The 26,252-nt window shown below is 50.4% G+C and overlaps 13 protein-coding genes across 13 annotated transcripts; 8 read left to right on the forward strand and 5 right to left on the reverse strand.

Annotated features, from left to right (window-relative positions):
- Nucleotides 1-79: 79 nt before the first annotated feature.
- On the reverse strand, nt 80-2,141 carry ASPVEDRAFT_46794 (Zn(II)2Cys6 transcription factor). The gene is made up of 5 exons (XM_040813643.1): nt 1,999-2,141; nt 1,334-1,948; nt 951-1,274; nt 512-837; nt 80-418 (listed from the first exon to the last, which is right to left on the reverse strand). The coding sequence occupies exons 1-5, from the start codon at nt 2,103-2,105 to the stop codon at nt 339-341; spliced, it is 1,452 nt and encodes a 483-aa protein (XP_040673254.1). The 5' UTR covers nt 2,106-2,141; the 3' UTR covers nt 80-338.
- Nucleotides 2,142-2,349: 208 nt separating this feature from the next.
- Nucleotides 2,350-3,636, forward strand: ASPVEDRAFT_46796 (aromatic alcohol reductase). Its single transcript, XM_040813644.1, has 2 exons — nt 2,350-2,423; nt 2,480-3,636. Exons 1-2 carry the CDS (start codon nt 2,391-2,393, stop codon nt 3,350-3,352), a joined length of 906 nt encoding a protein of 301 aa, XP_040673255.1. The 5' UTR covers nt 2,350-2,390; the 3' UTR covers nt 3,353-3,636.
- Nucleotides 3,637-3,972: 336 nt separating this feature from the next.
- On the reverse strand, nt 3,973-5,976 carry ASPVEDRAFT_367476 (cytochrome P450). Its single transcript, XM_040811281.1, has 6 exons — nt 5,892-5,976; nt 5,360-5,828; nt 5,115-5,305; nt 4,905-5,064; nt 4,599-4,855; nt 3,973-4,545 (listed from the first exon to the last, which is right to left on the reverse strand). Exons 1-6 carry the CDS (start codon nt 5,940-5,942, stop codon nt 4,216-4,218), a joined length of 1,458 nt encoding a protein of 485 aa, XP_040673256.1. The 5' UTR covers nt 5,943-5,976; the 3' UTR covers nt 3,973-4,215.
- Nucleotides 5,977-6,495: 519 nt separating this feature from the next.
- Nucleotides 6,496-9,077, reverse strand: ASPVEDRAFT_155335 (FTFMHR domain-containing protein; the record flags this gene model as incomplete). The annotated part of the gene is made up of 7 exons (XM_040808454.1): nt 6,496-7,444; nt 7,491-7,612; nt 7,666-7,716; nt 7,778-7,867; nt 7,911-8,111; nt 8,162-8,873; nt 8,923-9,077. 7 exons carry the CDS (start codon nt 9,075-9,077, stop codon nt 6,496-6,498), a joined length of 2,280 nt encoding a protein of 759 aa, XP_040673257.1.
- Nucleotides 9,078-9,537: 460 nt separating this feature from the next.
- ASPVEDRAFT_142581 (uncharacterized protein) lies at nt 9,538-11,684 on the forward strand (the record flags this gene model as incomplete). The annotated part of the gene is made up of 6 exons (XM_040807849.1): nt 9,538-9,763; nt 9,818-9,897; nt 9,951-10,237; nt 10,290-10,607; nt 10,660-10,802; nt 10,855-11,684. The coding sequence occupies 6 exons, from the start codon at nt 9,538-9,540 to the stop codon at nt 11,682-11,684; spliced, it is 1,884 nt and encodes a 627-aa protein (XP_040673258.1).
- A 1,430-nt stretch (nt 11,685-13,114) lies between these two features.
- On the forward strand, nt 13,115-13,718 carry ASPVEDRAFT_33719 (uncharacterized protein; the record flags this gene model as incomplete). The annotated part of the gene is made up of 3 exons (XM_040810774.1): nt 13,115-13,299; nt 13,417-13,583; nt 13,609-13,718. The coding sequence occupies 3 exons, from the start codon at nt 13,115-13,117 to the stop codon at nt 13,716-13,718; spliced, it is 462 nt and encodes a 153-aa protein (XP_040673259.1).
- Nucleotides 13,719-14,645: 927 nt separating this feature from the next.
- Nucleotides 14,646-15,612, forward strand: ASPVEDRAFT_142268 (fumarylacetoacetate hydrolase family protein; the record flags this gene model as incomplete). Its single annotated transcript, XM_040807820.1, has 3 exons — nt 14,646-14,831; nt 14,877-15,246; nt 15,314-15,612. The coding sequence occupies 3 exons, from the start codon at nt 14,646-14,648 to the stop codon at nt 15,610-15,612; spliced, it is 855 nt and encodes a 284-aa protein (XP_040673260.1).
- Nucleotides 15,613-16,121: 509 nt separating this feature from the next.
- ASPVEDRAFT_877421 (trihydroxytoluene oxygenase) lies at nt 16,122-17,547 on the reverse strand (the record flags this gene model as incomplete). Its single annotated transcript, XM_040818141.1, has 5 exons — nt 17,419-17,547; nt 17,173-17,368; nt 16,974-17,121; nt 16,660-16,891; nt 16,122-16,601 (listed from the first exon to the last, which is right to left on the reverse strand). Exons 1-5 carry the CDS (start codon nt 17,419-17,421, stop codon nt 16,122-16,124), a joined length of 1,059 nt encoding a protein of 352 aa, XP_040673261.1. The 5' UTR covers nt 17,422-17,547.
- A 341-nt stretch (nt 17,548-17,888) lies between these two features.
- On the forward strand, nt 17,889-19,711 carry ASPVEDRAFT_88747 (uncharacterized protein; the record flags this gene model as incomplete). Its single annotated transcript, XM_040818399.1, has 5 exons — nt 17,889-18,007; nt 18,067-18,128; nt 18,183-18,576; nt 18,629-18,688; nt 18,748-19,711. The coding sequence occupies 5 exons, from the start codon at nt 17,889-17,891 to the stop codon at nt 19,709-19,711; spliced, it is 1,599 nt and encodes a 532-aa protein (XP_040673262.1).
- A 948-nt stretch (nt 19,712-20,659) lies between these two features.
- On the forward strand, nt 20,660-21,731 carry ASPVEDRAFT_46799 (uncharacterized protein). Its single transcript, XM_040813645.1, has 2 exons — nt 20,660-21,038; nt 21,111-21,731. The coding sequence occupies exons 1-2, from the start codon at nt 20,766-20,768 to the stop codon at nt 21,630-21,632; spliced, it is 795 nt and encodes a 264-aa protein (XP_040673263.1). The 5' UTR covers nt 20,660-20,765; the 3' UTR covers nt 21,633-21,731.
- A 162-nt stretch (nt 21,732-21,893) lies between these two features.
- On the forward strand, nt 21,894-22,646 carry ASPVEDRAFT_46800 (nucleoside deaminase). Its single transcript, XM_040813646.1, has 2 exons — nt 21,894-21,955; nt 22,001-22,646. The coding sequence occupies exon 2, from the start codon at nt 22,063-22,065 to the stop codon at nt 22,537-22,539; it is 477 nt and encodes a 158-aa protein (XP_040673264.1). The 5' UTR covers nt 21,894-21,955; nt 22,001-22,062; the 3' UTR covers nt 22,540-22,646.
- A 168-nt stretch (nt 22,647-22,814) lies between these two features.
- Nucleotides 22,815-24,470, forward strand: ASPVEDRAFT_46801 (uncharacterized protein). The gene is made up of 3 exons (XM_040813647.1): nt 22,815-23,129; nt 23,178-23,685; nt 23,734-24,470. Exons 1-3 carry the CDS (start codon nt 22,838-22,840, stop codon nt 24,389-24,391), a joined length of 1,458 nt encoding a protein of 485 aa, XP_040673265.1. The 5' UTR covers nt 22,815-22,837; the 3' UTR covers nt 24,392-24,470.
- Nucleotides 24,471-24,574: 104 nt separating this feature from the next.
- ASPVEDRAFT_178158 (uncharacterized protein) lies at nt 24,575-26,189 on the reverse strand. Its single transcript, XM_040808808.1, has one exon. It carries the CDS (start codon nt 26,127-26,129, stop codon nt 24,588-24,590), a length of 1,542 nt encoding a protein of 513 aa, XP_040673266.1. The 5' UTR covers nt 26,130-26,189; the 3' UTR covers nt 24,575-24,587.
- Nucleotides 26,190-26,252: the final 63 nt, after the last annotated feature.

Genomic DNA, 26,252 nt, shown 5'->3' on the forward strand with positions numbered 1-26,252 from the left:
ACGTACGGATGTTTCAATCTACAGATATGGAAGCGGGAAATTCTACATTACAAGATTACTTCGATAGCAAGTATTTTTTCTTTATGCGAAATGAAAAATATAATAGGTGAACTGGAGCGAAATCTAAGCATATCTTGGGAATCGGCTTCTGCCCTGACTCTTGAGGTTTAAGGTATTACAGACTGCGGGGAATATAAAAGTCCACATACAGCATGTTCTTCGCCGGCAGGGTTGGGATTAAAATTTCCGTCGGTTCTCTGGAGTATCCCCCGTCCCAGTAAACATAGAAAATTTCCTCGTGCCGTAAAGTAGAGGAGTCACCTTGTTAACGCGGATAGTTAGTCGAGGTATGATTGCCGCTCTATAGCTTTCAAAGTTCGCGGCGTTGTATCCTCGTTGAGAAGGTGGATATAATGCTCTATTTCCCTCACGTTCTCAGTCAGTTAAGTCCAGAAAATCAGTTCTGCGTTAGTATGGGTAAAGTTTATGTTATGGGGATCGATCGACGTACTGCAGCATAACCATCTCGCACCCACCAGGCTCAGAAACCCCCTGAGTACTTGTAACTTCCTCAATGCCTCCTTACTCGAGTCCGGAGCCAGCCATACCCTCTCTGTTACTACCACCGCTGCTTTGTACACCAAGAAAAGTGCAAATGGAGGGAGACGATCAAGGTCTATGGCCTGTACAGCAGGGCTGCTGACAAAGGGGGAGATTGCGTCGGTTATACTTGTAAGCACCGAGTCGAGGAACAACGTACCAAGTGAATGGCAATTCGCAGTCACTTCGTCGCTGATCTGGAGTTTGGACCCATTTTCGTAGGCTAGGAGGAGTCCACTGCGCGACGAAACACAGCATACATGGTTAGCATGGATATTATCTAGACAAGTGGTACTAAGAAGAGTGAAGGGGGGGGGGGGGGGGGGGGGGGGGAAGCTGGATCAACTAACGTATCGCAAAGGGCCACTGCGCCAGAGTATATCTCGTCTGCGTGTACAACCTCCTCGGCCAAAATCGTGCGCAGGCTGTTTGAAGTCTCAACCAACAGCTGCACCTCTTCGATATTGAATGCCCGTTCGGCAGTGGGGTTGTGTAACGCGTTGTGTATGTTATCAAGGAGGGTTGATGCTTCGAATGTACGGGAAAATCGCCATATAGCACTTCCGGCATCTTCCTCGTGGCCACTGGGCCAGAAAGTTCGCTTTGGACTATCAATGTTTTCCGCGAGGGAGCGAGTAAGAGAGGGGTAAGGTCCGGAGTGTATTGTTATGTATCTATCAAGGGTTAGTATATCGTAGAATAATGATTTCATAGGGTAGAGAGAGGCATGCACCTGTCCAGAATGCGGATAGCATATTTAATTAGCACGGTCTCTTCTGGTTCTACATGATCAGTGGGCAAAGCCGATGGCTGTGTGCATGGGTACGCTCTAAGCGCATCGGCCGCTCTGGCAGTAGCCGCTATAGAGATGTAGGCCGCCGGGTAGAAGCCATGGGCGACTTCGAAGAGAGTTACCAGAGTCCTGGCTTGGACGATCTCGGCGGAGTTAATACCAAGCCCTTCGACCGCGGATATCCAGCTCTTGGCCTGGAGGTACCTCGACTGGAACTCGGATGGCGCACTTTCGTCTCCTGAAGAGGAATGTGGGGTGGTGCAAAGTAAACCAATGCAGAATGCAAGAAGTGCGCAATCTAGGGAAACTTCGTCCCAGGATTGCGGGAGCCTATTCCGAAAGGCTTTAGAGAGAATAGGAAACCAAGGATGGATTGATTGGTCGTATGTTGAGAAAGTAACTCCAGGCGTTGATCCGAGTCTATCAACAATATCAGCCTTGATATGGCCCGGCCGCACCGTCTCCAAGGGAAGCGCTGCATTGAACAATGGGGACGATGAAAGCGGACTCGGAGGTGGTAGTACCCGTGTCTCATATTGACACGTTTGATGCCGCCTAGAGCCTGTATGAGCACGTGGATGACAGCATTGCCCCCATGCACTCACCTCCGACAGAGTCCGCATTCAGGAATAGACCTGTCGCATCGCCTTTTCTGGGACCGACATCTCATGCAGGCCTTTCTGGCAAGGTTCACGCTACGTCGGGTATCCATTAAGATTGGGCTCGAGTTCAATCGGTCAAGTTCAAGGAGCCCAGTGCGGAATGTATGAGCTCAGGGTCGGGAGCATGGCGGGGTATGAAGCGGTATCTGCGGACCCCCCTGCGGAGTTTACATAATCTGGAGCGGGAAAAGCGCGGACTCTTTGTAAAAGATGTGAGGAAAATATGGCTCAAACATGAATATAAAATTATCTTGGATTGCTCTGTTGGTAGTTTCCCTGTACCTCATTTTTATCCTCTCAATCGTTTTAGAAAACTAGCGCTGGTCTTGCCCAAGATGCCCCATATCCAAACAGTCGCGGTAGCTGGTGTAGGAATCCCGAAGAACTATGAGAGCCAACAACAACCTTCTGACATCTTGTATAGGCAACTGGCACCCTCGGGCCTCGAGTCGTGCAAGCACTTATTGAGGCAGACTTCCAGATCACCATTCTCACTCGCAAGAAATCAGGGGCATACCGGTCGGGCGTCAAGGTCTTTGAGGTTGATTTTGGCTCTCTGGAGTCATTGACCCGCGCCCTTGAAGGCATTGATGCCGTCGTGTCCATGGTGGGCGGCCCAGGCATTGACAACCAACCCCTTCTAATTGACGCCGCTGTCGCTGCTGGAGTAAAGCGTTTCATACCCTCCGAGTTTGGAAGCGTGACCACCAACCCTGAACTCGAAGAAGTTTTCCCCTACAGCTCCTTCTCCAGGGTTCGGAAATATCTCCAGAGTAAGGCGGAGGCTGGCGATCTATCGTGGACGGTTCTTAGATGCGGCGCCTTTTTGGATTTCTTGCTCAACACCCCCACTTTACTCGACTGGGACACCCACACGGTGACCACGCTCGACGATGGTGAGAATAGGATCAGCTCCACGTCTATGCCCATGGTCGGGAGGGGGGTCGCTGGCATTCTGCGCAACTTCGAAGCCACCAAGAATAAAGTCATGCGTATCTCTGAAATTATCTTGACCCAGAATCAGCTGGTTGAATTCGCAAATGAGCTGAGGCCTGGTATTAATTGGACGGCGACTGACAAGGTTAGCACAGCTGTGCTTTTACAGGAAGGCCTGGACCAGATCGCGGCTGGGGACGTTAGCCTGCTAGCCATGATGAAAGTGATTAAAGGCACCGGGCTTGCAGGTGATATCTATGGTGCAGCATATGACGTGACAGACAATGAGCTGCTTGGCATCAGGGAACTTACGCCAGGGGACCTGAAGAGACTTGTAGCTGAGAAGCTCGCCGAAGCATGAAGCTGGTTGGCAGGACAAGACCGGACTTTAAACGACTGATTGCGAATCCTGTATCTAATACTTAGGCGGCCAGAATTCGCAGGACCTCAGGTCGAAAAACACTTCATTTTGGTGCTGTGGACGAATTCTGAAGTGGGTGGTCAGGCAAATCAAGCACCAGCCTTAAATATACCTTTATCTTAAACAGTTTCTTCCTAGATTACTACGGGATGCCTAAGGTGAAACCCTACCTGCAGCCATATATCTTCGCCGTTGACGTCACAAATGATACAGCTGCAATTCGGGCGCGGGAGATATGTCTATTATATTTACACATATTGCGAGTAGTTCAGGTTCCGGCTACAGGATAAGTGACAGGACGCAGCATCTACGAGCCTATACAGAGTCTCCCACTCATTTCCTGACCATACCGGACCGTTCGAAACAGAACATGCTGGTTCGCTTGCTGTTACATGCCCAGGCAGCCAAGCCATCGCCGGAGCTGAAAGGCCAAAGCATGCCGACTAATCAGACGTAGACTGGCTGGCTGAGCTTCGGTGAATAAACTGCTGTCAACGGCCTACTCAGCTGTCAACGTACCTAGTCGATCATCCACTGACGGGCTGAGCAACCATCTCTATGCATGCACCGACCCCGCCTTTGGTCTTGTTCAGTGTAGCACAGGAGCAGATTTGCTTTTTGTATCTCGGGGATCAGCTTCCTGACGGGAACCATTATGTAGAGGGGTAATCGCCGAGCAGAGCTGTATGGATGATCTGGTTTGACAGATGCAGGGTGTAAGCACTAACCAGTTCATCAGGAAATCGGGGTCTAGAGCGTGATGATAACCCTACTCTACATAATAGCCAGGCTCGATTTGGCCGTCACTTTGCCGGAGTAAAGATCAAATCACACTTTCCTCCCTTTGGGACCAATAGAAAATGGTCTTTCATGGTCATGCTGGCATCTGTTGTTCCAGGGCCGAGAGAGACATCAAACAATCCCACCAGGGTAGCAGTGATCAGTTTCAATTCCATCATCGCCAGGTTTTTCCCAAGACAGGCCCGTGTTCCCTCGGAAAATGGGAGGAAGAGAGTTTTCATGCCTTTCGTTGGTCTCTGATGGCCTATCCATCTTTCCGGCAGGAAGGCGTCGGGACTTTCAAATGCAGTAGGGTCGCGATGGGTTGTGTAACATTGCATAGAAACAATGGTCTACATGCTGATTAACGAAGAATCTTACTGATGTGAGCCTGGAGCTGCTTCACCTTTTCGGGAATGTATATCCCGTTCAAGCCTCGCCCTCCCCGTGGTGTTTCCCTTTGCAGGCTTGCTGGGGCTGCAGGGTGCAAGCGAAGTACCTCACTGATCACCGCATCGAGGACAGGCAAATGCGATATGCCATTGTAGGGAGGCAAAGTACCATCAAACGCCACCTCCGACACCTCCGTCCGGACTCGACCTTGCCAGTCAGGGTTCTTGGCGAGTTCCCAGAACAGATAGGTCAGCGTGGAGCTCGTTGTGTCTAAGGATGTCAGATTTATGCCATGGCCTACGGGGGAGTGGAAGCTTGCCTGTGCCAGCAAAGACGAGGTTTCCGATTTCAGTATAAGTCTCGCGGTCTGTTAGTGGGCCCCCTTCTTGTTCCCCGATTAGAATCTTGGTCAAGAGGTCTTTTCGACCCGAGTTGCGACCATATTGTCTGATGTATTTCTCGTATGGTTGTCGGCCGTACTTCAGTTTCAGTTAGAAGGGGTCGATTGAGCTAAAGCTCAAAGGCATACCTGAATAATACGATCTCTAGACCCTAGGAATTGTCTCAGTGAGGGGATAGGCAGACATCGCAGCATCTTGAGGAGGATCGGGAAACTGCCTTCCAGGCCACTGATAATAAAGTGACAATCCATGTCTACTAGAAACTGAGGGTGGTCTGGCGAGTCCAGCGCCCCAAAGGATTGCCCAAGGAACAGTTCACCTGGGCAGGTGTGTTAACAAGCAAAATGAGTACACATTCGCAAAAGAAACGTACCGACGATTTCTAGGGCTGTCAATCGAAACAGACCCAATACATCTACAGGTCTCCCCTGCTCCTTTCTCACCCGGGCAGTCATCTTTTCAATGATTTGTCCGATCAACGTCTCTGTCTCGAGGAGATTGGACTGTGAGAAGACGTGGCTCAGTAGACGTCGTCGCTGGCTGTGTTCAGCCCTATCCCGCATACTGAATATGCCCACTGGATGGACGCTGAAATGATCATATACAGGCGCTTTCATGAAATCGGATCTCTGGCCGTAGATAGCCTTTACCATCTCTGTATTTGAGAAGGAGACCTCTCGCGGCCCAATTCGTACTGAGGGGCCGTATTTCTGATGTAGTTTGTGTATGGTGGTCGTGCGGTCACCAAGCAGATCAACGACTGCAAGCCATGATGATGTGATCTTCGCTATAAATGGTCCAGGCACGCGTCTGAGCGGCGATAGAAATACACTGGATACAAACTATTGATGTCACAGTTAGCAGCCTTTCATTGCGTTTCAGTATCCGGCAAGACTAATAGATACCGGGCCGACAAATCCAATCGCCAACAACGTGATGGCTATGAGCACAAACATCGTGTGTGCTAATAAAGCCAACAGTTTCAAGAATATGTAAGATTCCACATCCAGGACATTTCTATTATAACCTTAAGTACCTGCGCGCAAGGGCCTCGGCGTTCTCAGCCGCAGCCATGCTGTTCTCCGCGCCATGTCACTTCCCCTCTCTATCCGTTGGGATCAGCGAATGATCTGATCAGAATGTCAAGGCTGAAACCTGGATGGGTGGCCTGAAACCTTCTTGGGTTGTATCCTGCCCTGTACAATGCGACAACATCTCAGCTTCGTAATATGCAGTTGTCAATTCATCCTCTGGAATTGATTCATCTAGACCAAACAGGACTCGATTATACGGACCAATATTTGTACTATAAATGTGGCGATCTAGATTAATATATAATATATCGATAACCTCGCAGACAGGGTATATATCGATAACATAAAGCGGACTATTGCATTTGATGTCGGTCATTAATATTGGGAAAAACAATTACCGGTTAGACTATGAGATAGACGGCATACTCCATGCAATATTAAAGCCACTAACATATTCCAGACCGTGGACAGGTAGTTAAGCCGTGGAGGTGGCTATTTTTGAGTCTGCCTTATCTGGTACTATAACTCGGAGAAGGCTTGCAAGTTTGCGAGATATACCCCAATGCCCAATACGATCGAGCATATCAATAAGCGCACGGAAAGTCCTGCATTCAGCAGCACTGGACCTCAGAGATCTGAAGTTATTGGCCTCAAAGAGTACCTTCCGACAGTCTATCCCGATAGACAGGAGCTCGGGGAAGTCCGTCGCTGCTGGCAGTAAGCTGGGTTGACCTTGCCCAAACTCGCAGTAGCAAAACCACACGAGCACAGCACGGAATATAACACGAGGGACATGGATTGGGGGCTCGGTACCGAGTTTTGTTAATTCGAGGTGGCGGAGGATGAGTGCTCCATGCAGCGCACAGCGATGGCCTGCTACGGAGGAGGCCCATTCAGAAGCATAGCTGCGGTGCAGTTGTGCCTGCCCGTAGCCGGACTTTCCCACTGCATTTTCGAGGCGATCAATGTCAACAAACAGGGAGATGTATGCCGAGTGCCAAAGGGCGTGGAGAAAAAATGTATCTGCGGCATGGCTATCGGGTTGCTGGAGATATAGGCTGTGGAAACGGACAAGCTTTTCATTGTAATCCGGTAGACATGGCCCGTTTCTCTTCCAGTCTTCCATAATGTTGAACGAAATGAGTTCAAGTTCTAAATATTGGCTGAAACCTGAGCTCTTCCTGACAATCTCTGGCTCTGTAGGCTGTGATTCAGGCCCTGAGCTGTGTGGCGTGCGAGGGCCTTTGGACATAGAGGTTGATACCTGTCCCTCAATCAGGCTACACCACTCCTCTTCGGTTGAAGCCTCCCATAGCTTGTCGCTAGATATATCAGGCAGGCCTGTAGCGGGAGTCCTCATGAAAGGGGCCGTCAGCAATAGTGCAGATATTTCAGCGTCGTGGATACACAGCGCAGAGGCCAATCTGGGTATGGATTAGCATGATAAGTGACGCATCGGGAGGCTCGTACCTCTTCTGCTCCTCCTTCCGAATCCAAGACACCCATGTTGTCTTTGAGTGTAATCTGGCTTCGGCGCGAATAGAGCCAATGGACTCGGAGCGCACATCAAACATGCCGCAACGTCTCGCCCACTTTCGGTCTGTCAGTATCTTTGAATCTGCTGAGCTTGCTGGCCAACACTAACCGCAATCACCGTGCCATGGAAACTCTCCGCCACGAGTAAGTCTTTTGGTCTCTGTTGTAGCTCGTGTTACGATTAACTCTAACTGCCATAAACATAAAGGAGCATTCGTTACCCCAGATAAAAGCCCAAATGTCTGCCCGATTATGGCCGCTTGCGCCATCGCAATAGCTTCTGTCCCGCCTCGAGCGATATACCGCTCCCACTACAATCATTAGCCTGGTACTTATCAACTGTGTTTTACATACAGATGAAAGGATTGCTTTATTCAGCATTTCAAATATCCTCTCCCCGTGAGTCGTAGCGCCGGGCGAGCCGATGAAGAGACTGCCCACGGAACAGATTGACAGAAGCAGGAGTGAACTTTTAGCAGAGGGGCGGAATGTTGGCGCATGCACGATAGGGAAAACAGGGTTGAATTTGGTGAAGTACATCTGGATGCAAAGATTCTATCCTGGTTAGCCTGCATCTGGCGGTGGTATCGCGGCCTAGGGCTCACCATGACATCCGTCGATGGTAACGGTGAACTGGGCATGGCTTGGTGTAGCTTAACAGTGAGGCTGTCTCGGTATTCTTCATTTAGCTGAGATCCTTCTGGCTCGACATCTGGCGTTACAGATCCAGTAGTGCTTGGTGTAATGAAGGTGAACCAATGCTGTTTGACCAACTCCTCTTTCGGGGGTGCACCCGAGGGCTCGGAAACCACCTGGTCGGCGTCGCCCAATACAGGATCATCGTATGCATGAGGAAGCCAGCTTGACGCCGAGTCAAGGATACATAAGTTGAACCCATCCAAGTCGAAATCGTCATTAACAAACCAGTCGGGGATCTGGGGAGCCCCTGGTGCACAACCATAGGGCTCGTTTACTTCTCTCGAATTCCAAGTATTACTGCTAGGAGGGGTTCTAATGTCGGGAATACCGGGGCCGGCCACAGCTCCTGTGCACAACTCAAGTCGGTCGCCAGGTTCGATTGGGGGTGAATACAGGTTGCTCCCAGCGGGAGGCAAGTCACCGATGGAGCCAGTCGCATACCCGCGGGACTTCTCGAATTGATGGCCCAGCTCTGGGGGGCCATGGAGCAAGCGACCGGGATAGTAGTTGAGGGGCCGGGCACCTGTGGTTGCTGTACAGCCAGGGTGTATATTATGGATTGGGGGCTCATCTAAAGCAGGCTGAGTGTGGTTTCTGGAATGTCGCAGTAGGGAGTCACTGGGAATGTTAGTCCGTTTCCTATATCACAGACATGGCCGTTGCGCACTGTCGACTGAAGGCTTTCCTACACACGCCGCAGACAAATGGTTTCTCTCGAGTGTGAGTCCTTATATGTCGCATGAGGTGATCATCCTTGGTGAACGATTGCGAGCACCACGGGCACACGCGTTGCCGTCTCCCGCGACGCCGTTCAGACACCATCTTGTGGTGTAATACTTGCTTGGATTGGGGGTGAGAAGAAAGTGACGGACATGAGGGACAAGCTGATCGGAAATACGGCGTATCCACTAGGACATGACGATAGGAACCGACCCCAGACCCCGGACTTACATGCCCCGGACTGGTTCTCGGACGCGGGCAGCGGGAGCTCAAGTATATCCGTAAGTCCGAGTGGCACACCCCGGAATTCCGGTGGGACGTGGGACGGAATGTGGGACGGGAGTCATGATCGCCCTGTATTTTGGGGACCAGGAGGAATCCGTGAGTAGTGGCCATGCTCTGATCCCTGCCTACTAGAATGAATTCGTGGAGTCCCCGCGTGTAGTCCCGCAGGAGCATTCTAAATATTTCATGATGATTTGCGCCGGCGGCTCATCCTTCGAGGATATGTAATATCAGAGTCTCTCATCAACCAATACAGGCGGACCCTCGCCTATTCAGAATGGACGGAGAAGACATCGAAACCACTGATGTGGTTATTTGTGGGTGTGGTCCGACAGGGGCTTTGCTGGCTGTATATCTGGGGCAAATGTCTATTTCCAATATCATCCTCGAGAAGGAGGCGGATATTACCACGGACCCTCGTGGAATAGCACTGGACGAGGATGGCATTCGCTTACTGCAGGGAGCAGGTCTGTATGACAGTATCTACACAGAAATCGGAACGTGTAAGTCGTTCCCTGCCTTCTACTTGAACTACTCCTGACAAGTGGAACAATAAGGCATGTACAACTTCAATTTCATCAGCGGAACGCAAAAGGTCCTGGACGCGCCCCCATTTCTCTCAATGGATTACGGTACTGTAAGACTACCACGCACGTCACGTACCCGGCGCATTACTAACGATGGTTATAGACATCTGGCGGGACAGGGCATGTCGGCTTTATCTGCCACAAGCAGCCGACACTGGAGAAGAAGCTGCGGAATAAACTAGAAGATTGCCATTTTGCTGATCTCCGGACACAGTCAACTGTTATCAAAATCGAAGAGGACGCCAACTGGAGTTACTGCACTTATACCGACGCCCAGGGCAAAGAGCGCCACCTTCGAGCCAGATTTCTGGTAGGAGCAGACGGGAAAACAGGGTTCACTCGCAAGCACTACCTCGAACCCAGGGGGGTTCACATGGAAAGGGTGCATGAGTAAGAGCTAGTCCACCTCCCACACTGGGTCACTGCTGATCTGGCTAAACAGCTGTTTTTACGAAGAGACATGGGTTGCCCTGAACTGGCACATCACTCCGCCAACTCCTAAAACCCACCCTGACTTCCCCCTATGGCGGCTCGGATACACTGCCGGTGAGGTATACGATCTTTTCTTTCCAGAGAACTTTCGATTCCTCTGCAATCCGGAGCGGCCGGCTGTGTGTGGGAGGTTTGGACTACCAGACGACCGACTCTGGAGGTTTGAATTTGTGGTCCGCGATGGAGAGGATCCTAAAGAGATGGCCGAGCGTGAGATGATCAAGAGCGTCGTATTCCCTTATATTACACACCGGGGAGACAAATACGGGTGAGCATCCCATTTCAAGTTCTGTTTGTAAGTAGTTGATGGTCTTGTGTAGCCTGAGCCACGACGTTCAATTTCCTGAAGACTGTATCCATGTAATACGGTGCCGGCCCTTCAGGTTTTCTGCTCGCAGCTGCAATGTCTGGGCAAAGGACCGCGTCATCCTGTGCGGCGATTCTGCGCACGTCTTTCCGCCTTGTACGTCCCATCGCCCATCTTCCGAGCTGCCTACTTATCTAACTACATACAGTCGGCGGCCAGGGCATCGCGTCGGGATTCCGAGACGCCGCATCCCTTGCCTGGCGTCTAGCACTACTATGCCGATACCACTCGCCCGAGTCAGAGTCCTATAAAACTGTGCTGGAATCGTGGTACCAAGAGCGAAAGCAGCAGCTGGACCAGTCTCTCGCGTCCACCATCCGCAACGGACAATTCGTAACGGAGGGGAGCCCTCTTAAAATCTTTCATCGGTCTTGGTACTACTGGCTTGTTCAATTGGTTCCCAGCTGGAAGCGTGAGATGCAGCTCGGCCGACGCAAGGATGGCCTTGTCCGGTACAGATATCTGAACGGTATGCCTTTCGTTCCAGAGCTTAATGGTGGGTTAAACGTTCCCCAGGTGTACTGTCGTGACATGAGCGGGCAGGTCCATTTCACAGACGACATTATCTTCCCGAATCGGGGCAAAGGGCTGTTTCGGATGTTTGTATACTTGAATAACAGTGCCGAGATTGCGGGAGCAAGAGAAGTCTTGGATGATGTCGAAGTTTGGTCCGAGGGCGAAATCATGGCTGATCAGACTCCCCTCATTCTCGAGGACATAGAGAGGGAGGATGTCCTCATTACAGGGGAAAATCCAGTATATCAAGTGGCTACCGCTGAGGACTTTGCTACATCTCCTCTTTGCGCCCGTCGTCCGGCACCGGCCTGCTATGAAAAACACCAGCTTGGGGACATGACCGGGAACAAGTTCGTTATTGTACGACCAGACCGCTTCATATTTGCTGCATGTAGCGGCAGGGATGACCTGAGGAGAGCCGTGGATAGGATGCTGGAAGTTTTACAGATTAAACCTACTTAGATCTCTGGAACACAGATAGATTATGAAATATCAATCGCCAGATCTACTACTATAATTATATATAATTCTAGAGTTGCTTACAGTGTCCCAGATTTGACCCAGACGCCCCAGCGTCAGCGTTGCTTTTAAGGCGAAGGAACCGGTCGACTTCCACCTGCACCATATACCGAGGATACTCATAGAGGAATAAAAGGCCCTCGCCCTGGGGCACTATATAGGTGTGACTTAGTGTCAGTACAGATATCAGATGATGGTCTCTCTTATGGGTGATGTACCAGCGTGATAACCATCCAGTCTGTTAGTCTGGGCTTGGGCAACCTCCCGGAGAAGGGCTACTTTTGGGCAGTATTCGGGATGATTTGCAGAAGCGTGACTGGGCTGTTGCTTAGATATGACTGGTGTAGCTGTTATACTTTTATATTACCTTTATATTGGTTTTGATTTCTTTTCTTTGTTATAAAAAATAGGACAACAGATAAGGGTGCGTTGACGGCGGCTTTTCTCGATTTTTATCATTAGAAACCAAGTCTCTTCGAGTCAGTCAACCAACGTGGCTGTGACCTGCCACTGTTGGTCAAAAGTAGATATCATAGCAGCTCTTATTACTGCTTTAATCCGTTTTCCGATATCTGCCACTTGATGACCTAGCCACGATCCATAGATGTTCATTAAATAAACAGAAGAGACGATCAGTGCTTGTTAGTGGGAAAAGACAAGTCAACTTCATCATCTAATATTCTGCAGGAGGACGCCCTGTGAATGGATAGCCGTGGGTTTTGTGACTGAGCACTTCATCTTGGCCGACATCAGAGACAGTCGGAGTTTGACCGGTACTGCAGAGTGCCTACCTACATTCATGCTGATGGCCAAGATGCAGCAGTTAATGCCCAGCTCGTCGAATTACCCTAACAAGGTCAACAATGCGAGACAGAAGCCGCACCAATAGGATTATGGCCCCCATCCCCCTGCCCTGATTTCCTGCGCGGGCACCATCCTGATAGCAGAAGCCAAGCAGCCAAGCAATATATATTCGGGGGCCAAAGGTGGTGGCTTGAGCTGTGGATGGCTTTATCATGAACTATAATCCAACTGCAGAAGCTATGGATGTTATCACTAAGGATTCAGTGGAGAGCCAAGGGCTACATGGGGGATTCTATCCTCCGCATGACAGGCGCGAACATACTATAGCAGGCTATGAAGTCATGGACCTGGAGCGCAGTTGGATAGCTGTATAGTATTTGCTCCAGATTTTGGCCCCTCGTGGTCCTTAGTTTCTTCAGAACAATATTACGGCAAGTTGAGATGTTAAATCGGCAGAACGTCTGCTGAAATATATAAAGATATCGTCGGGTCCTCTAATATCTGAATCACCTCCAAAGTAACTGACCCATTTCTCTCTACTTAGTAACTGACAATCATCCAACTCCAACATGAAGAGCACCACTTTTCTCGCCACAGGTACACTCCTTGTGACCGCCCCATTTGCCCTTGCTGGTGACCTCTGCCTTTCTTCTGCCTGCACGCTTGCACCCCCTGACCAGGGGCCTGCCTGCGGCTGGTGGCAGATGTGGTCCCCTGGTGTTGATGTCTGCGGCCCTGGAACCAAAGAGCTCCAGTATGTACAGCCTATTTAACCAAACTCCCAGCACCTCCTCCTTCCGAAAAGGTGTATTGGAAGAAAATGATAATACCTCCCCCAGATATGATGAGCTAATATATATAACAACCATAGCCCCAGTGACGACCTTGAATCACACCTTGTAAACAATGGCCCGATTATCCTGGACGACATCTGTGGTGTGACTGTTGCACTATCCTGGGGTGATGGAGCGCCCGTTCTCGACTATGTTAACGTCGAGGAGAACTACTCCTGGAGTGTCCCGGCGGACAACATCGAGGGTGAGAGTACTGTTTGCCACTATAGTGGTACCGACTGCGGCAATGCAGGACCTATCTTTAGCCGTTGGTACTGGCCTGACATTGGTATTTGCTAGTTTGGTAGCTATTGAGTCTGACAAAGGGGATGTTTTCTAACGGATCGAGTGAACAATAATTGTTTAGAGAATGAGCAAACAGAGGAGTGGTCTTTATCTTGATATACACGCATTTCCGTCCCTACAATCAGTTATAAGTGTATTCAATAAAATATCAAACCCAAGAAGATCTACCTGACCGTACACCAATAGCCTATCCAGATCTTCCCGCAAAGGCGGTTTTTGGTAGACCTGCGAAAGCGCGGCTAAAGACCTCGAGAGCAGTGTACTAGAGTCGCCCTCTCCCGCGATGCCTTAGTCTATCTCTATTTCCGCCCTACCCTATCTAGAGCAACAAGACCGTAGAACAAGACAAGATAAGGCTAACAGGAACTATTTATCGCCTTGCTCAAGGCTAGTTGATATCTACTTTACCTGGTATAAGCTAGTGATCGGACCTATCTGGTATATATGACCGCAGGGTATGGAAGACAGGGTTTCCTGGTTGCTCAGCTGTCAGGGTATAAGAGAAATAGATAATCATTAGGTAAAAAATCTGCCTCGAACGGCGCTGAATTGATTGAGAATCGGAGAATGACATCGACTAACCCTTGCTCTCCCTATTCCTGTAGCATTCGCAAGATGATAAGATAATCAGAACAGTAGATACAGTACTAATGAGGTCACTAAATCCTAGGTCATGTAAATGAGCGTATGTGACTGTACAAAGCCATGCTTCAGTGGCAGGCGAATGGAGCCCATGATTGGTAGCATAGGGATCCCTATTTCCGTTGTTGTAGAAAGAGCCGTGAACTGCTTGATATCCGACAGTCCCACGTCCCACGTCCCGCAGTGGCAACTTGTGAGGGCTGGGACATAAACTTCCCCACACTATATACAACCGGGACCAACAGTAACAAATATCTGACTCGAGCCAGTTATATCCCCATTTTCTCTCTTTTCACATATTCGTATTACCGCTGCCGCCATGCCCTGGACACACCTCGTTCGCTTTATCGCCGCTGAAGATAGCCAAATTCACCTGGGCCAGCTGGTTGATACCACCCGTGACATCGGACGAGATACCTTCAATGGCGTCAATATCCCTGTGTTCCTAATTGAAGGGACCATATTCGATGGGCGAGTGACAAAGCAAATCTTACACATTAAACAGGTGTGCTCCCTTTCCCCGACATTCCGAGCCGGCTGACCATACCAGCTTCTCTCCCCAGTCTCCCGCGAAGAATGCAGCTACATCCGGTGCTTGGGTCTGAATTATCTCGACCATGCCAGGGAAGCAAACATGGCCCTACCAAAGGCGCCGGTGCTTTTCACAAAGCCACGCACCGCATTGGTCGGTCCGTACCCGACAACAGTCAATGTGCCGAAATGCGCCCAGGACGAGACCAGTGACTATGAAGCTGAGCTGTGTGTTGTTATTGGGAAGAGTGGTCGTGATATTCCTGAGGAAAATGCCCTCGACTATGTGCTGGGATACACTGCGTCTAATGATGTGTCCGCCCGTTCGCTGCAGATGATCACTCCCCAGTGGTCGTTCTCGAAAGGACTCGATGGCAGCTGTCCGATAGGTATGTCTCAATCACCAACCAGCCTCCATTTCTATCCCATAAATCGGAATGTTAATTGCTCTCCCAGGTCCCGTTCTTGTTTCGCCCAGTGTGATTGATGACCCCCAAAACCTGTCCATCAAAGCCATCCACAATGGTCGCGTAGTCCAGGATGGACACACCAAGGATATGATCTTTTCAATCAAGAAGCAGATTTCGTACCTTTCCCAGGGTACCACTCTCGAAGCCGGGACTATCTTCTTAATTGGCACCCCGGCTGGCATTGGATACTTCAGGGAGCCGCGCGTGGTTCTTAGAGACGGGGATGGCATGCGGGTGGAAATTGGCAAGATTGGGACATTGGTGAACAAAATTAGATATGAATAGATATATCGTGAAATAGAACTTGTCTGGATTACATGATTCCTTGACAGGCGACGTTTGGCAGCAAATTTGTTTATGGGCCGTTCTTCGATGCTCCTGGCCAAACCGAATGCAGTACCATTTCCGCTGTAGTCCTTCATAGCTACACGTCCGAGATGCTATCAATTTAATCTGGGTATTTGATATTCTTTACCATTGCATTTTGATGGCACCCGACCTATCCTCGTAGCATCCCCGACAGTAACATTGGAGGAACTGAACTTGTCTCTAGTTGTCTGTTGACTAATCTACAAATGATACTGTATGGCTTCCATGCTCGGACCAGTAACGTATAACATCGAAATATCAGGGATGTCGGCGACCCGGAAGCGGTTTATTGAAGTCCAACCCTAGCTCCTCTGCGACCTATGCAATATTTAACGCATTGCTTACCATTGCCATTACCTCCGGACAAGAATGCGAAATAGAACGTTCATTTCAACTGTATGTAAACTAACCCCTCTCTATGTCCTTTACTTCAAAGACCAAGCCGGCACTTCTGGCCCCCAGACTGCCAGACCCTCATCTCCTGCAGGGCCATAGCCTATCGGTGTTTCTTGATTCACAAGATCCCCGTCCGCATAATGCTCAACCATGTTTCCGGTGGTATCCCACCAGTAATCAAATATTTGCGAGCCTAGGATATGCCGTCCAACGCCCCATACACTCTGGTACCCTCGCTTCGCCAGCCACTGGTGGCCCAGCTTCTGGGTGTCAAAGTCATGCACCTCGAATGAGCAGTGGTGTACATGGGAGGTGGTGTTGGTGCTCATGAAGAAGCAATGATGGTCCACCAGATCTGTCCCACGATCAATATGTGCAAAGAGCGCGACATCCACGTCTTTCCCGCCTTTTTCTGCGGTGAGGAAGTCGGATGGCACAATATTGAAATTCTTCGTGTAGAAGTCTACCATGGCGGGGAACTTTTGAACACAGAGCCCAAAGTGCCCTAGCTGTGTGGTATTAGCTGGGATGTTTCTTTCGTTTTTTGCTCTTCGTGAGCTGGCATACCTTGTGCACTGCCGCTGGTCCGGGGACAAAGCGCTGGAACTTGCGCACTCGTGGTTTCTCCAGCTCATAGTTCACGAGCAGACGAGACGGGTATTCTCCACTTTCTGCTGGAGCCTGTCCGTAGATGAGGTTCAAGGGGAACCCTTCTGGATCTGTAAGAGTGAGCAGGTAGCCACCCCCAGGAGCATCTGCAATTTCTTGAATTTCGCCGGCAGTGGGAAGTAGTGATGCCCTGTCCGTCCCATTTAGCCAACTCTTGCAAGACAAACAAAGGTAGAAAGGGAGCAACAAGCTAGGTGACAAGGTCAACTCACCTCCTTAAGTCATCGTACGTTTCAACCTCGAATGCACCACCGAGGAACTTCTTCTCGCCCCTGCGTGCATAATAAACGTACTGGTCCGTCCCATACCCGCGATACCATATCTCATCTGCAGTGCGTTTGGCTATCTGCATGCCGAAGTCTTTGGCCTTCGTCAGCCATGAATGCCGGCAAATTTAGTTGTGAAACATACCGTGAAGGAAAACCGTAATCTCATCTAGATTCGGGTGCTGGTACCGCATATGTGCCAACTTTACTAGACGTATCTGGTCCTGCGTGTTGATTCCACAGCGCTTGCGCCATGAGGCGATGCTTTCCTGCTTGGGGCCGATTGCTGTAATATCGGGAATCGAGCCGCCGTGGCACGCTACTTGGTCGGTGGAAGAAGCCTAGACAGGTCAGTTATGGAGGATACTTAGAAGTGGCCGTTAATACGAACCATATTAGGGGTATCGTATGCTGTCTCGCCTTGAGCTTTGATACCATTGGTGCTAATTTATATTTTCTAATAATCCCCCCGCCTTTAATAGCCCGTAGTTCGCAGCAACCTAGAGAGCCTTGTTGTGGTCAGCCGGTAGATGCACTATAATTGTTGCCGGTGATGTAGGGCGGGACCGTCCCACAGCAGACACCAGACACAGTAACCCGAAGGGTCCCGCACGAACAGATCCCCTGCTACTGGTGGTATCGTATTGAGAAGCAGTGGGACTGTGGCGGGACCTGACCAAGAAGTAGACAGCGAGAGCCCTCTATAGTCAGTCCAGTGTACCCACTCTCTCCCCTAGTCTTCCCCGGATTCCCCCCACAGATGGCTCCTCGCTCTGGTAACAAAGATGAACAGACGTGTATATTAAACTACAGCCTTCCCACTCCCTTGTAAGTGTTTCGATCTAGGCTATATTTTCCAACATGGATCGGGCCCTACCTGGCCAGTTTTTGGCCGAAAGTGGCGCGGGTCTGGATATCTTTCCAGGGACTGAGATCATGCTCAACCCTAACAGCACTCACGAGCGAAGTGCAGGCACCGTGTGAGCTATCTAATTCACCGGCTTCTGACTTGCACGAGTAAAGGCTCATTACAGATAAGACTTTCTCCGCAGCCATCAAAAGACCCAAGAGACCCTTTGAACTGGTCCCGACGTTGGAAATGTAAGACACTCTCGAAGGATCCACCAGGCCTAGTGCTAATACGTATGCCCCAAGATGGCGTAATAACTACGCAGTTTCTGTTCCTGTTCGTTGCCGTCGAGTCCGCTCTGTCCATGGGACCTATGTTCCCTCTCTTCGCGAAGGAATTCTCTCTTGGTGAAACCGAGCAAAGCCTGCTGACCGGCGTGTGCGTTCTTGCCTTGGGCTTTTCAAACTTCATCATTGTCCCATGTTCGAATATCCTAGGCCGCCGCATTACCAGTCTTGTTCTCTGTCTTCTAGGCGCTGGGACATGTATCTGGCAAGCCCTGGCATCGTCGTATTCCTCGCTGCTGGCTGCCCGCGTCGTCAACGGAGTCGCAACAGCAACAAGTGAGACACTGCTGGTACAGGTAGTCTCCGATATGTTCTTCCTCCACGAGCGCGGCCTCTGGACAGGCGTTTACTTGTGAGTCATTGGTTCAGGAATGCGCCCTCGCCTAACTAACCGCGTTATGCAGCATGGGATATTTCCTGGGGCTGTTCATTGGGCCCGTGATATCCGGAAATATTGCAGAGCGGTACGTATATTAGGCACCACTCCCCATTCTCAGGCCTGGCTGATGTGACTGCGTGCTAGGTTCGGCTGGAGAAGCTTCTTCTGGCTCTCACTGGCGATGACGCTTTTCAATTTCGTTACACTGTTGCTTTTCTTCCCAGAAACCAAGTTCCAGCGACCTGAATTGTCTGACCCAGCAATAACATCCCCCGAAGTAACCGAATGTAAAGTGGATTGTGAAGAAGTTGAGGACGATACTGCCACAAGTCCACCCATGTCCAGCCGTGGACGGCCATCTGCTGCTCAGTTCAAACTCTGGCAGAGTCCTGATCCACAGTGGAAGGCATTCATCGCCCGCGACGTCTTTACCCCGATATATGTGTTTATCTTCCCGATCATCTTCTGGGCCAGCCTCAACGTAGCGGGGCCTGCCAATGTCCTCCTCTACTGGAACCTTACCCAGTCTCCTGTCCTAAGCACACCCCCATACAAATTCACCCCCTCCGCAGTTGGATACTCAAACTTTGCCTTTGTCGTTGGCGGTATTATTGGACTGGCAACTGCCGGTCCTCTCTCTGACTGGATTGCCATCAAGGCCACCAACCGCAACAACGGCATTCGCGAGGCAGAGATGCGGTTGCCGGCCCTGATCCCCTTTTTTCTAACCACCGTCGTCGGAATCGTAATTGGCGGCGTCGGATATGACCGCCAGTGGGACTGGCCTGTTGTTCTTGTTGTAGGGTACGGCCTGTCAGGCCTGTGTGTCACTGCCGTGCCAACAATCGCCATCGCATATGCTATCGACTGCTATAGACCCATTTCCGGAGAAATCATGGTGGTGGCGACGGTGATTAAAAATACCTGCGGCTTCGCGATGAGCTACTGGGTGTCTCCTCTAGCAGCTCGCGAGGGATGGATCTCGCCGACCATGGTGGAATTCGCGCTAACTGTTGGACCGATGTTGCTAGGGATTCCGGTTTATTTGTTTGGCAAGGGGCTTCGACGACTCACGCGCAATTCGAGAGTGCATTTGTATAATACATGACCAGAGTAGCGGCAATTAGGCATGTAAACTCGCTTGATAAAGAGCCCTGCAACCTATACTAAACTAGATATGGTAACTCTATTGCTAGAAGATACGGCTTGAATTATATTAACTGCCTAAATTTATTAATATTTTGTATATAGTTCGTAATTATCGAACTTCGTTGTTGCAGTGGCGCCATGCTAATATTGGATATAGTGGGAGGGAGACTTGGACATCGGATAGCTAATCCTTGGGCTAGCCTACTCTGCCTGGGACGCACACGACTATTATACTCGCCCGGGCTATCTTGACCTCGAAAATGGCCATGCCATCTCTGAAAACGGCACTCTCATGATTGCCGTGGTTTCAACACGACTGCTTGGCCCGAGCTAGGCATTGAGACTATCGTCATTGGCAAGGTCATGATTGGCAACTACTCGACCACCGACTTCGACGATGTCTCCTACTTGATGCACCAGGTTCGCCGCATGCCCAGCGGTTACCGGGAGCTGCGGTCGCGTTTCTTCATCGCTGCCGGCAATCATGGCACTGCCCAGCTTGGCCACGACCTCGCAGTGCATTGCAACATTGAGATGACTCGAATCGCAGCATATATCGAAAAAACATGTGATACCCTTATCGTCGCCATATCCAAATTTTTATAAAGTACCTATATTTAGGTTTGGGATAGGCTTTGTGGAATTCGTCAAGCACGTTCAGCCGCAGCCCTGGGATCGGCGCACTGCCCGAGGCTGAGCCTGAAATCTGCCTGGCCAAACAATTAACTGAACTGAGCACTGCCCCATGTTTCCTTACGGGAAGAGCCCGCGCCTAACTGCGACCAGTAATTTGTGCGAGGCATCTGGCAGATCATTCCTTGGTTCAGGATTGTCCCGATCACAGTCACACACTTGGCCTGTCGCCAGCACTTAGGTAGATAGTAGTCGGACGATCGATAATAATTTCGCCCCTTTTATTGTTATAATTATTATCCCGATTCCCAGAGGGAATTTCCCACACTCTCCTCTCACGGTCTGCATGGCCGCTCCTCCCACGACAACTCAACGCAGCCATGCGACTCTTCCCTGTTGTCCTTGGTGCCTGTCACCTCCTCGCAGCATCCGCCCAAGATGTTACATGCTATAAACCCGACGGAACGAGCCGAACATTCAACGGGACCGAGCTGTGCAACAGCGTCGACGGATCGGTGAGCATGTGCTGCGGATGGAACGACCAATGTCTCCAGAACGGCCTCTGCAAGAGTAAACTAGACAACAAATCGTACTGGCGCGATATGTGCTCTATATCCTCGTGGCCGGAGGTAGGCTGTTTGAAGGCTTGTACGGTATGTTATATTTCTGTTTCTGCTTTATTGCTGTTCTGGTGCGGAAGGCTGATAGCTCTATTCTCTCTCCAGGACGAAGGGCAGATTGACGAAGTCGGGAACGCGCAGATGACGCCCTGCGATGGGACGGATTACTCGGAGAAATGGTGCTGCGGCGACAATACAGACTGCTGTGGAACGGGTGATGAGATTATTGTTCCTACCAACATCTACGTGTCCTCGACGGCAACCTCGACATCAGCGAGTGAATCGCCTACATCCACATCGACCACTACGGGCACTGGCGCAATTGCCAGCCCGTCTCCGGAGGAATCGCCAGAGTCGGGGTTATCGACTGGAGCGAAAGCGGGTATAGGGGTGGGTGTTGGGGCGGGTGTGGTTATTGTGCTTGGTGTCGTTGCATTCCTCGTTATTCGACGGCGGCGGAGGAAGGGGATGGTTGCGTCAGGGACCACATTAGACAGTTCAGCACAACCGGGCGTGGTTCCCCAAGTTCCTCAGGAGCTTAGCCAGACTCCAGTATATGAAAAGCCCGCAGATAAACAGGATACAAGGTACGAACTCCCAGCGCAGCCATCCACCGCAGATCGATAGCATTCGTGGCAAGGGGATGACTAGGAGCAAGGCCTTGCGGTCACTGTATTATAATGCCTCACGTATTAATGTTGATACAAATAATACCCTACCATTGTGATATGATCGCGGATTATCGACCAATGAGTAATGCTTCTCTGTTGAAGTAATTCATGTCAATGTTACACTCAATCCTCGGCATTGAAGCGGGGTTGGGTGTGTATTACTAAACAACTTGGCTCCTTGACATCTCGCAATATAAATCTGACTGATCTGTCTAGTGACTGCTTCGCCACTAAGCAAGTATTTCACATTCACCTTGCTCGTTGCACCTAGTTTCTAAGGTAAGAAAACATAAACTTTCTAAATTACTTGTGCTGATCTTACAGACTCAACATCCACACCAGACAGCTCTGAATAACCCATACACAACCCTCTCAAACAGAGCAAGATGGTGTCCAGTTCAGATATTAGCTACTTGCGCCGTTCCGTGGAGCTCGCCCGTCAAGCCCTGGAAACTGGAAATCCACCATTCGGGTCCGTGCTAGTAAACGCCACGGGAAATATTATCCAAGAAGACCACAACCGGACCGTTACCGATGGAGATGCCACACTACACCCCGAGCTGACATTAGTCATCTGGGCACAGAAGAACCTGACCCCGTCAGAGCGCGCTGCCAGTACAGTATATACTTCTGGCGAGCACTGCCCGATGTGTGCAGCGGCACACGCGTATGCGGGAATGGGGCGGATTGTATACGCATCCTCCTCGGCGCAACTTGGTCAGTGGAAGGAGGACATGGGACAAAAGCCTGGTCCGGTTGTGTCACTTCCAATTAATCAGATAGCCCCGGGTCTGTCTGTTGATGGACCGGCTGCAGGCCTGGATGAGGAGGTGTATGAGTTGCATCGGCTGATACAGACTTAGCTACAGGGTAAAGACTAGAAGACAGCCACAAAACTCTAAGGATAGTTAATTTCATATACTCGTATCTGACGCTACCTTTTACTATGAATTGTATACAAATCTACTCGAGCTTTTCGATTAACTGGCGATGGCGACTTCCCCACAGCGTATTGTAATCCCATTGGCTGTGCTCAGAGAACCTTGCATCTTGGCTTCCGTTCCAGGACTAGCGCTATCTGGATCGATTTAACCGACATATGAGCAAAAGACTCTGGAGAATCTCACTTTGTTACAACCACCAACAGACTTACGCAATTCAATGAGCCTCAATATCACAGCGAACTGCTCCGATGTCCCATGCTGGACCTGTCGTCGCCGACGCCTCAGGTGCGACCGAGCGCTCCCCACCTGCGGCAAATGCGCATCTTCGCAGCGACCCTGCCAGGGATACGGCAAAGACAAGCCTTTGCGATGGACAGACAGTGTGGCCAGCCGCGGCAAATTAATGGGCAAGAAGGTCCCACGCCAAGAGCAACCCCCAATCAGTCGGGTCCTGAATGATCCGAGCGTGCAGGACTTGTCTCCATCGATGCGACACTACATTACCTATTGTAAGTACATCGTCTGGGGCCAGGTGGATACGGGCTGATTGAGATTAGTTGCCCAAGAGTGCTGCCAGGAATGCGTGCTATATGACTTCGAACGGGCAAATCCGTTCAAAGAGTTCATTCGATTGATCCCGTCATGTCCGGGATTATGCCACACAATGGTGTCAGTTGCAGCTCTACATCAGGCCTTCCGGATCGCAGCAGCCCAATGCAACGAAAGACCTGTGACGCCCAATTCAAATCCTACTGAAATTCAACCTCTGCACCAGTTACCAGCATACTACGATGCTCTAGACCACAAACAGCGAGCTCTCGGTTTCTTGAGAAGCGAAGCAAATGCCGGATCCTTCAGTAATCCGGACGGTGTCATTGCATCCATGATTATGTCCATATGGCTCGAGCTCATGGATTCCGGACGAAATACTTGGAGATACCATCTTCGCGGACTGAGAGAAGTGATGCCAAAACGAGGCTTATCCCTCGCCCTATTCAAAGACGAAGAAGAATTGGCCACTGGTCTCCCTCAAATGAGCGAATACTTTGACACAAGCTACGCCGTGTAAGTAATGCCCATCCCATACAGTAATAGTCACTGATGGTGCTACAGTCTGGAAATTATAGGGTCAACATTTGTCAAGGCCAAACAGGCTTATCAGCCGCTCTTCTCGATGTCCCCTACCCTCGACATCCTGAAACGTTCCGAGTCCCAGACATGGACCGGGTGCCCCGCAACCCTCCTCTACGTGCTTTCTCTCGTGAATGCAGTGGCCGCGAGAGCTCAAGAAATCCCTCCAGATGTGATTGGCAACATCCTAACGCATCTGCGGAACTTTTGTCCAATGAAGTGGGCACTGACAGGTGCGGAAACTCACTATATAAAACCAAGATACCAACTTGCCTGTATCTGGCAAGCAGCAGTCGAGATATACGCGCTGCAGGTCTTCCCAACTTCTTCCAACGAAGGGAGAATCACGAATTCCCTGGATCTGAGCTTTCACCATCTCGAATCCCTACTCCCTGCGGACGTCCATCTCAAAGGCATTATATGGCCTGCATTTGTCATTGGCGCCGAGGCGCAAACACCCTTTCAAATGGGACTAATTACTGATGTGTTTGGACGTTTGTGGACATTATGGCGCTGTCAGAATGTGGCAAATGCCTTGAAGGTGCTTGAGAAGATTTGGGCTCGTCGAGCTGAGGAAGGGTCATTTAGACGGTGGATCGAATATGTCTATGAGTGGGGTGACGATTGGATGTTCATATAGTCCTTCCATTCCTTGATTATATTCCATACGGGCTGGTCAAACTAAATAGCACGATTTCTATTGCATCACATTACTTTTGGTTCTATTACGCTGCATGAAGGTTCTCTTTGCTCGTTCCATAATCCACTTTTCGAACGCAGCATTTAAATCGGTCATTCATCATATTCTGAACGACCTTGCTGCCCTCTCGTAACAGTTAATCCGAAGAAGCCTGTTCCTGTATTTCATCCGCTGTCATCTCGCTGACAGCTTTAGGCACCCTGCCCCAGATCACCAGGATTATCAAACTGGCACCAGCAACACCGACTCCGAACCAGAACGTCACTTTGTAGCTTTCTTCCAGACCCCTGTCCTTGACCACGGAAGACTGGATAATGTCCGTTAGCCCGAGGACCAAGGCGACGCCGAGCTGCAGCACGGAATTCAAGACACCCCCTGCCAGCCCCTGCTGCGAAGACGGGACGACTGTGGTAATGAAAACGGCCATCAGGATAGTAGACAGGTCGATGCCAATCGTGCTGAGAATGGCCGACGGGAAGATGAATGCCCAGTAGCTACCTCCACCAGGCGGAATGAGAGCGAGGAGAAGTTGGGAAACAACGGCGGCTGAGCCCGAGATGATCATGAGAAGATGGCCGGGGACGAGGTGTAAGATGTACCCTTCAATGATGCTGACGACAAGTCCAACCACGCCAATGGGTATGTACCACACAACGACCTGGAGTGGCGAGGCGGACAAGACCGTTTGGAAGTAGAGTGACCCATTAACGGAGAAGATACCCCAGGTACCGTAGAGTAGTAGGAGGGCAATGAGTAAAGGTGTCATTGATTTTACTGAGAAGAGCGATGCAGGCAACAGTGGATCCGAGACAACATTCCGTTCGACATACCACGTCCCGACAAGGAACATGATGCCTAGGAGGAAGGTTGCCAGGACATATGGCGTTTTCCATCCCGAGTCGGCATGGGCGGATTGGGTGATTGCGAAAATCGTAAGAACGAGCCCGCAAACGATGCAAATGGCACCCAGATAGTCCATTTTCACTTTCTTTCGGGAGTCATTCGCCAAACTCGAGTATGGCATCGCAAATATTGCCGTACTGAGCGTTATCGCTGCAAGTATCGCGCCGATCCAGAAGTACCAACTCCAGTATAGGAATTGACCCACGAGCCCTGCAATGGCGATGCCACCAAAGAAGCCGAGAACGCCCGCGGTGCCATAGATTGCAAAGACGAGGTTCTTGCGAGGCCCAGGCCGGTAGAGTGAGCCTAAGAGCATGACTCCAGTTGGGAGAAAGGCGGCAGCCCCCAGACCCTGGAATGCTCGACAGATGTTTAACATGACAGAGCCAGAACTGAATCCTGCGATTAGACTCCATATAGAAAGCCACGCGAGGCCTGCGAAGAAGACAGGGTATCCTCCCCAGATGTCGCCCAGACGCCCAAATATGAGCAAAGTGCTCGAAATAACAAGCGAAAAGGCAGTCGCGGGCCATACCTGCGAAGCCTGGGGGATCTGCAGCTCCTGGGCCAGTGGTGGCAAGATGACCGTGAAGCCGGAGACGAAGAACTCGGTCAGGAACTGCGACATTATGATGCCAAACAAGCAAAATACTTCAGTCCATAGGGAGGGGAACGCCGGGGGACGTTCACGTCCAAGGCGCTCAATCCGAGCAGATTGTGATTCCTCTTGAATTTCCGGTATGTTTAACCGCGAGGATAGATCCTCGACAGCCATGTTGTGAGCTTTCAACGTTCCGGTAAGTCAACAAACCCAAGTCGCCAGAGATTGAAAGTCCCAGGAGATAGGAAATCGACCTTTAAATAAGGCTCTGTCGACATTGACTAAATCTGGTCCATT

This window comes from Aspergillus versicolor (assembly GCF_001890125.1).
Source record: "Aspergillus versicolor CBS 583.65 unplaced genomic scaffold ASPVEscaffold_13, whole genome shotgun sequence".
In the NCBI taxonomy this organism is placed as follows: Eukaryota; Fungi; Ascomycota; class Eurotiomycetes; order Eurotiales; family Aspergillaceae; genus Aspergillus; species Aspergillus versicolor.

Excerpts from the sequence above, each read along its gene's own strand:
- ASPVEDRAFT_46794 (XM_040813643.1), bottom strand. The coding sequence starts at position 2,105 with ATGGATACCCGACGTAGCGTGAACCTTGCCAGAAAGGCCTGCATGAGA. Across the intron at positions 1,949-1,998 it reads GAATGCGGACTCTGTCGGAG|GCGGCATCAAACGTGTCAAT; the intron begins GTGAGTGCATGG and ends TACAGGCTCTAG. Across the intron at positions 1,275-1,333 it reads GCTATCCGCATTCTGGACAG|ATACATAACAATACACTCCG; the intron begins GTGCATGCCTCT and ends AACCCTTGATAG.
- ASPVEDRAFT_46796 (XM_040813644.1), top strand. The coding sequence starts at position 2,391 with ATGCCCCATATCCAAACAGTCGCGGTAGCTGGT. Across the intron at positions 2,424-2,479 it reads AAACAGTCGCGGTAGCTGGT|GCAACTGGCACCCTCGGGCC; the intron begins GTAGGAATCCCG and ends CATCTTGTATAG.
- ASPVEDRAFT_367476 (XM_040811281.1), bottom strand. The coding sequence starts at position 5,942 with ATGTTTGTGCTCATAGCCATCACGTTGTTGGCGATTGGATTTGTCGGC. Across the intron at positions 5,829-5,891 it reads CGATTGGATTTGTCGGCCCG|TTTGTATCCAGTGTATTTCT; the intron begins GTATCTATTAGT and ends TGACATCAATAG. Across the intron at positions 5,306-5,359 it reads GACAGCCCTAGAAATCGTCG|GTGAACTGTTCCTTGGGCAA; the intron begins GTACGTTTCTTT and ends ACACCTGCCCAG.
- ASPVEDRAFT_46799 (XM_040813645.1), top strand. The coding sequence starts at position 20,766 with ATGCGACTCTTCCCTGTTGTCCTTGGTGCCTGTCACCTCCTCGCAGCA. Across the intron at positions 21,039-21,110 it reads GCTGTTTGAAGGCTTGTACG|GACGAAGGGCAGATTGACGA; the intron begins GTATGTTATATT and ends TTCTCTCTCCAG.
- ASPVEDRAFT_46800 (XM_040813646.1), top strand. The coding sequence starts at position 22,063 with ATGGTGTCCAGTTCAGATATTAGCTACTTGCGCCGTTCCGTGGAGCTC.
- ASPVEDRAFT_46801 (XM_040813647.1), top strand. The coding sequence starts at position 22,838 with ATGAGCCTCAATATCACAGCGAACTGCTCCGATGTCCCATGCTGGACC. Across the intron at positions 23,130-23,177 it reads GCGACACTACATTACCTATT|TTGCCCAAGAGTGCTGCCAG; the intron begins GTAAGTACATCG and ends GATTGAGATTAG. Across the intron at positions 23,686-23,733 it reads TTTGACACAAGCTACGCCGT|TCTGGAAATTATAGGGTCAA; the intron begins GTAAGTAATGCC and ends ATGGTGCTACAG.
- ASPVEDRAFT_178158 (XM_040808808.1), bottom strand. The coding sequence starts at position 26,129 with ATGGCTGTCGAGGATCTATCCTCGCGGTTAAACATACCGGAAATTCAA.